General features: G+C 36.4%; 1 protein-coding gene across 1 annotated transcript; it reads left to right on the top strand.

Moving 5' to 3' along the window:
- Nucleotides 1–2,500: 2,500 nt before the first annotated feature.
- Nucleotides 2,501–3,196, top strand: LOC103956977 (probable calcium-binding protein CML29). Its single transcript, XM_009369037.3, has one exon. The coding sequence runs from the start codon at nt 2,573–2,575 to the stop codon at nt 3,014–3,016; it is 444 nt and encodes a 147-aa protein (XP_009367312.2). The 5' UTR covers nt 2,501–2,572; the 3' UTR covers nt 3,017–3,196.
- Nucleotides 3,197–8,520: the final 5,324 nt, after the last annotated feature.

The following is an 8,520-nucleotide window of genomic DNA, read 5'->3' as shown; positions in this document are numbered from 1 at the left end:
TAATGCCGCTGGACAACATTATACAAGCCTTTCTATATCCTTCAATCAGGTTGGATGGACCTGAAAGGGTTGTCAAAGGTGCATTCTTAGGTACGAAGTTAGTGAAATAAATGCATTCACACAAAACGGTGTCGCGGTTGCACTATCTGCTAGTCAACTAACTTTCCCACTAGTCATACCTAGAAATAAAATATTTGAATCAGTCACATACATACGAAAGCTTAAATCCATTCAATTAAATTTTTTTTCGAGAAAAGTTTATGAACTTCAGGTTCATAGTGCGTGCAAACAAACGCAAATATATACAGAAATATGTAACAAATATATACAAGTAGGTTTGGAGGGCCTATGATTATAATTGAATTCAATATTTGACTTTGGGCCAAAATTAAGGGTTGGGTGAAAAAAATTAAAAACACCATAAGGCCTTAAAAAAGACAAATAAGACTATGTGATCCTTAATAAGGCTCTGTGGCCCAATAGGACCAAGGCCCATTGGTGGGCTTAAAAATTATTGTCGTGGGGTCCAGGCCCAAATCTGGGTTGGACATGAGGCGGGCCAAGCTAGGACAATAAACCCATGCTCACAGAGGTGGGCTTCAGACGAAGGCCTAGATGGCAGAGGCCCAAAAGAGGGCGCCAATACTATCCATTGCATACATGGATGCACTAGCACAGAGGCTAGGATCCAATGTGGTACTGTGTAGGGAATCGACAATAGCCACGCGAGTTGGGTTCCACTGCGGCGCCAGACACGGGAACACTAGAGCCCAATTGGGTTGGTGTCGTGTTGGTTGAGCGGGATAGGCGGCAACTCGCGAATGCAGGCCCAAAGAAAATTATACTGAAGGCGAGGTGATCTAAGCCCAAAGGGCCGTGGTTTTTGGTCCAATCAAGAATCCCAGCCCTGATGGGCGGGTTCACGGGGAAGAAAGCCGAAGCGTCACTTCTGGCAATTGTGTCTTGGTCGGGAAACCTTGAGAGTGAGTCGCAATGAATGGTGGTTCATCGAAGAACCAGTCTCAATGATGGAGGAGGATCCTCAACGTCCGGAAAGGGTAGAACCGAGAGGATTCGATTCGAGGAATCTTCAATTTCAATGAATTTCAATGGCAAATACAAAGGACGTCGTCGGAAATGACGATGTAAACCCCAAAGGGGTACAATTGCTGGTCGCCATGTCCAGAAAAAGAACGGCAAAGCTGTGGACTCGGCTTCCAGCGAGGCTAGGTTTTCTGGGTTGGGGGTGACGCCAAAAGCGTCGTTTTTTGGGTTTTCAGCACAGCAGAGCTGTGCTCTGTTGCATTGCAGCTCCGTGTCTTGGGTGGTGGCGCGGCTCAAGGTCTACAACTCGCTGGGTTGAGTTTTCAAAACCGTAATAATTTTTTTTCAATTTTTAATTCAATTGCAGATATAATAATTCACAGCAATAACACAATATCATTTCACATAATTCAACAAGATTATAATTATAATGCATACATAATTTATATAGAATTTAAAACGTAAAGTTGAGTTATATATTACGGTGAATGTTCATATTATTAGGACTGTAAAAATATAGAGGTAAAAACCGTTATTTGAAAAAAACCTGATTGCGTGATGATATTTATTAACTAGTTTGATGCAAAAAATTCTTTCTTTAATTGCGACCTTCCATTCCAAAGTTGGTACACGTTCAGCACAAGAAAAATAAATCAAATCAATAAAAGGATATGAATTCAATAAAATCAAAATTTAATCAATTAAGAAATAATTGAAACGTAATACTCTCCTGATTGAACATGAATAATTTCCACATCAGATTCCTAAGTCAAACGGTATGAGCTTGTTGATAACATGTTGTGGTTTATTTAATCTGACAAGGGAGAGACACATGTATTTAATTTGACAAGGGAGAGAGAGAGGGCGCGACAGAGAGAGAGTAGAGAAAGAGACGTGTTTGTAGGGTTTGTGTTATTCCTCTTACACAATACCTTTATTTATAGTAAGAAGGGAGGCAAGAATCCTTCTCTCCAAGGAAGACAATCCTAATAGGGAAGAATAAATAGTATCAAATCTAATCTAAAATTTACACAATCACATTTTAACATAATATCTATGACACTATTCTGATTTTTCAAATAATATTAAAGAGTTTACCATCCAAAAACACTTTCAAACCCACCCCCCCCCCCCCAACCTCCTTTTTTTTTTTTTTTTTTTTTTTTCTTTTTTGCAAACGGTGCTATCTGAAAACACTTTTAATTATCCGAAAGCAATTTTAGTCCTAATGGGAATCACTCTTGCAGAATCAAACAAAACAACTTTGCCAAGATCATTCCATGAGCACTCAGCCAGAATAATCTTATCGTAACAAAATGCGATAACTCTAATAATTCACAAGCATAAGAATCTATTCTTACCTTTTGTTTCTTTCCCAACTTTACATCAACACCCCAAAAATAATCAAGGGAATTCATCCCCTTTTTCCCTACTTACATACACACTCACACATATATACATGTAGCTGGGGGTGTGCCAATATAATTGCAGAAACTAAATACAAGTCCTTGATCATCAACCTTATTCCATGGCTCAGCACATCTCCCTCTCAGCAGAAACTGAGACACTGAGCCAAGTGCTAGGCCTAGTAGAAGCATTTAGAGCTTTTGATGCAGACAATGATGGCAAAATTACTGCTGCGGAGCTTGGTGGGATTTTAGGGTCACTTGGGTACAACCCTAGTGAAGAAGATGTGCGGGCAATGCTGCAGCAAGGGGACACGAACAAAGATGGGTTTCTGAGCATCGAGGAGTTCTTGGAAATGAACACGAAGAATATGGAATTCGGGGGACTCGTTAATGTTCTCAAGAACGCTTTTGAGGCGTTGGATGTCAATGGGGATGAGATTGTGACTGCAGAGGAGCTTTATGAGGTTATGGGAGATGATTTGGGGTTTGAGCTCACACTTGAGGATTGCGAGGGGATTATTGCTTCAATTGATATAGATGGGGATGGGGCTGTTAGCTCATGATGACTTCAAACTTATAGTCAACTCACTCTGAGATTTCTAGTGTTGTATGATCAAAAATATAATTATACTAGTGTCTAGTACGTAGTCAAGTATGTAATATGTCCAATCCCTTGTGAATAAATTGGCTGGCCCTAGCTTTTCTAGCACATATAAATTGGCTGGCCCTAGTTGTGACTTCTAGCACATTTTTCTACTGCAACTGCATGGTGCATGCATGGGCCCTTTTTTTTTCTAGGTGATTCTAAAGGAACCATCTACTTTAAGCATATTTTGTAGACTATATGACACAACAACCGGTGATTGGATTCCTTTTCTAATGTTTAAAGAAGCACCATCCTTGTTTAATGTTTAAAGAGGTACCATCAACCACATAATGTGGTTTACAAGATATGATACAAAAGGTATGAACCTTATCAGCTAACCAACTCTGATATTATATCAAAATTTTAGAGAGATAAACCACAATTGCCAACAAATAATCGGCATCAAATTAGCTGTCTCCAATTTGATTTCTTTCTTCACGTCTAAATTTTTAATTGTTTGACATTTGGTCATTTACGTACATTTTAGTGATAATCATGTTTACTTATAAGTAATAAATTTAAATTTAAATTTATGGATAGCTTAGGAGATATATAAGGTCGTTGGCTGGCCCCTAGTTGTTTTGGCTTTTCTTTTTTGGGACCTTGGCAGATAGGAAATTGGTTAGGGTTCTTGAAGAATTTCAGACTTCTACTTTAAGGTGTTTTCAATCTTTTTCTTCATAATAATATTAGTTTTGCTAGGGTGAGGCCATGAGCCTTAGCATGAATATGTAGTCTTTATTCAATTGCTTATAATATTATGCATGCATACTTTTATGCAACGGCCCCAATTTCTTGATGGGATTTTGTACCACCTGCAAAAATAGGGATAAAAATATTTAAAAATACTTGCAACAGAACAAGGTAATTGTAGTATAAACGGTTCAAGCAATGTCATTATCCATAGGGAGTGGATCAATAATTTGTATTTAAACCAATTCTTAATTAATTATTTGAAAAAAAAAGTTGGAAAAGGTTGATTTTGGGAATTTAAATTAAAAACAATTAAATAAATGGCAAAGTAAAATTAACTAAAAGGAAAACAGTTTTAAAAATCATTTTAAGCACTAGGGTTCCACCACCATCATTAACAATCCTATTCAATTTTACCAATTACTTATGAATTTCCACATACATGCATTGAAGGTTAAGTTTTCCTAATACATATTTTCCTCTTGATGTTCAAGCGAAAACCTATATCTAACATGCAACCTGTCTGTGATGTTTAAATCAAATGTAAATATTCAAGACTCATTAAGTTTTGTGAAAACCCTTTGAAAAACCATGCAACCCTTAAGAGCATGATGTTCGCCTTAAGTGAACTTACAATCACTAATCACAAAAAGCTCTCCTCAATTTCAGGGTGATGTTCCAACAGAAATTGCATCAAATTACTTGTCTAAATACCTTAATGGTCATGAATCATTAAGTCAATTAGATAGTTTAAACAAGGTGATTAATAATTCAAAGTAAGCATGCATAATCATAATAAAAACTAAAGAAAACATCATTAACTAGAAAAATGATTGAAAAAACCTTATAAGTAAAAAATCTGAAATTCTCCAAAGTTTGCTAAGTTATCTTAATGTCGCGTAGAGAACCCTAATGGCTAAATAGCCTTATTTATACTACTACAAATTAAAATCCTTGCTATAAAAGGTCTTCTAAAACTATGAAAAACACAATCCAAATCTGATAAGGAAATCTGTCCAGCAAAGAAATAGCCATGTTTCTAGACCTTCAGAGCTCCAAAACATCTTGAATTAAAGATTAGGACCACCTCTTCAAGTTCCAAGAAGAGCACAAGTTCAAAATTCATCATCTTCTAGCCCAAAAGTCATAAATAAGCTCTGCAACCCAATTTGTCAACACCGCACGCTAGGCATAAATCAAGGGAGATTATATTCATACACCCCAAATTATTTTTTTCACACCTTTTTAATTTTTTTTAATATTTTTCTATCAAGTGTTAGTAGTGTGTGGAAAATATTAAAAAATTAAAAAGGTGTGAGAAAAGTAATTTGGGGTGTGTGAATATAATCTCTCTAAATTAATTTGTCACGATCAGATGCTTTGAAATAAAATTATGAAATTTTGATATAACCTTCTTGGCAAAATCACGAACCCACTCCAATTGGAATCACTCAAGAATTCCACCGCTTGATTACTTTATGCCCAAAATGGATTCTCATGTCCTATATTGAAAATACATAAAAAAGAACATCAAAATCTCACCAAAATATACCAAGAACAGAAAAAAATATATATATAATATAAAATTGATTCATCATAGATGACAAGTTCAATATCAATTTCTATTAAGTGTAAATATATCATTTCTAAAAAGGTACAAGAAATTTATAATAAGAAGACGTAAAAAAGCAATCTATTGAAAAAGAAAAATAAAAATTTTAAAAAACCCATCGCGTGAACCACACACAACCCACTATCCACCTATACTCCCACCACTGCCACTCCTTCTCTGACCGGTCTTCCCTCAAAATTTGGGCTCATTAGTAGAAAAACCTATTTCGGCAATGAAATGTTGCGTGATGAAGGAAATCTCGTCGTGCAATTGTGACCAGCGCGACCAATTCAGTGCACAATCGTGCAAAAACATCTTAAAAAAATAGTAAAAAAAACTTGTGCGACGAAGAACTGCATTGCGCAAGATAACTTGGCATGACAAATGCATGCATTTGTCGCGCAAAGGCATAGAAAAAAAGTAGAGAAGGTTAGTTTTTGGTGCCAAAAACTCACGCGACGAACATTTTCCCGCTACTATCTTGTTCAACGACATCTCGCTGCTCGAAGTGATTTAAGATGGCAAGTTGAACGTTTCAGCTAAGATAATTACTGCAACCTTTACGTGATTGAAGGTTCATCGCACAAAGGTCCCATTGGTACTATAAATTGACAGGTTCTCTCTCCCTTTTAAAGTTCATCCCTTCCCCTAACAATTTTCGTCACTGAGAGGAGGGATTTTGCACGTACTTATGAATAATTGGGTATTTCTTATATTGCCAATTAGTTTTAATTGGACTATTCCCATATTGTGTAAAGCTCAGTTGTCACACATGCTCCACGTCATCCGATTAGTGTTGCCAACGTGTTACGCTTGAAAATTTGTCACACATAAAGAGGCGTGTTGTGGATGATCCCACATTGACGGGATGTGGGATCTTATATGTGTTTATAAATAATTGAGTTACTTCCCATACTGCTACTGCAAATTAAAATAACTATTAAAATCATGCAAAAATCACTCTAGTGGCCACGGATGGAAACGTGTCCACCCTTACACCAAAGTAACAAAAATAGAATGAATTAGAGTAATGGTTTCTGGAGGACAAAAAAACAAACATGTATCCACTGTTAAAATAACAATGGCATGAATTGCAGTTTCTGCAATCTGCTGTTACATGCATTGATGATCAAGTTGGCGAAGGTAATTTGGTCCATTTGAACCTGCATTAATCTCTCAAATGATTGGTAAGGACTCAGGTGAGAACCGGGGCTACGGTTAGTAGAACAGTTATTACCTTCAATGATAGGGAAATTGTTATTTTTGGGTCGTTCAAACTTAACAATTTTGGTCAAAAGAAGGGTATATTTTCAGAGTTTCATTTTTTCTTTCGTTGATGAGAGTGATATTATAAATGGAAGAAATTAAATAATTTTTCTTATTTCTTAATAGTTATGTTCACGACGTATGTGCATCAACTCAAACACAACAAATTAATAGATCAGTTAGATTATTTATGGGATAAAAGCTTTCCATAAGCACAACCCTAATTTCCCTTCTGCATTTTTTATTGTCATCGATGGATCTTGCAACTAAGAAATTAGAAATACGTTTTTTTATATCCTCAAACACAAGCTTGTTTGGTGTTCTCATATGATTTATTCTATTAGACGATTAAAATAAATAGAAGGTATGTGAGAAGTTAAAATGGTGCATGAAAATCATCTCTCTTCCACCTAATAACCACCAAACATTTGGTTGTAGAAAATGCTAAAATTGTTGAATCCCACATCAGCCAAAGGGAAAGAAGAATAAGAGTTTAACTAGGATTACCCACTCTAATTACTACCAAGGTCTTTTATGATAAAACCCCACACCTAACGGATTGGGCAAATGGTAATTACCAAATTGAAGATAATATCGATGTTATTGGAGTGAGGCTCCCGATCCGTCGACCTGAAAAATTCAACATAGTATCAAAGCCAAGGGACGGGCTTGTATTGCCACGTGATTGGGTGGGTCCTCTTTGGCACCGCATGTTGGGTGGGTCTTCTTTGGCACCGCATGTTGGGTGAGTCCCAAATTGGCTCCAAGTGTTTGCCGATATATGGATCTTCACGTGTGACCCACTAATTGGGGTCTCACGTGTTGGGGCGTGTTAAATCCCAAATTGGCTAGAGGGAAAGAAGAATAAGAGTTTAAATAGGATTATCCCACTTTAACTAACATAAAGGCTTTTTGTGATAAAATCTCACACCTAGCGAATTGAACAGATAGTAATTACCAAATTAAAAACAATATCAATACTATTAAAGTGGGACCCTTGACCCGTCCACCTGAAAAACTCAACAGAAACCTTATTATTTCTGACTTAGCTAGGAATGAATGATTTGAGTATGGTTGTAGAAAAAGGGCCATAATTGACAACTTTGAACCCAGAAGCAGAAGGGCACTTTAGACAGACAATGAGGTTTGAGAGAGAGAGAGAGAGAGAGAGAGAGAGAGAGAGATGCATTTAGCATTTAATGCTTGTGTACGAGAGAATAGAGAAATTTTTAATTATGACGGGAACACGGATGATACATCATGTGTTTTTATATAAGTGGTGGAAAATTTTAATTTTTAAATTATTAACCGTTTAACACATATATTCCATCATTTATATAAGAACATGTAATGTATCATCTCGTATGACGATCACACTGAAAAATCTCCAGAGAGAATGATGGCCTTTCGTTTATGCATGCATTGGCTTTGACCAACTCCAAATCAATTGGTATCTGAGTTTACCCAGTACGTGCAGCGAGCAAAACATGAAGGATTTGTTGTAGCAGTTTTTACCATTTTTTAGCTGACAAACGAGCCCTGCAAAAAAGATATGGGAGCTCCAAAATCTAAAAGGCTTCAATGCCTGTTTTGAGCACACAAACGAGGCCTTGCTGTAAAGATATCCGTGCTCCAAAATCTCGAAGGCTGCAATGCCTGCGTTGTAAAGGTTTACTTTAATATATGCAAACCAAGAAAATAAGAATTAATCTATATATTCTCTTTGTTTCATCACTTTGATTTACAGCCTCTCACTTATTATTCTTGCTTTTGCCTTAAGTGATATTTTAAGTTTGTAAGTTTATTATGTTGGAGAAAATGTCTAAGTAACAAAAGGTTAACATAAGATT

The sequence above is a fragment of a genome, unplaced genomic scaffold (assembly GCF_019419815.1).
Source record: "Pyrus x bretschneideri cultivar Hongxiangsu unplaced genomic scaffold, Pyrus_bretschneideri_v1 Contig17, whole genome shotgun sequence".
In the NCBI taxonomy this organism is placed as follows: Eukaryota; Viridiplantae; Streptophyta; class Magnoliopsida; order Rosales; family Rosaceae; genus Pyrus; species Pyrus x bretschneideri.
This window is presented reverse-complemented; position numbering and strand designations above follow the sequence as displayed.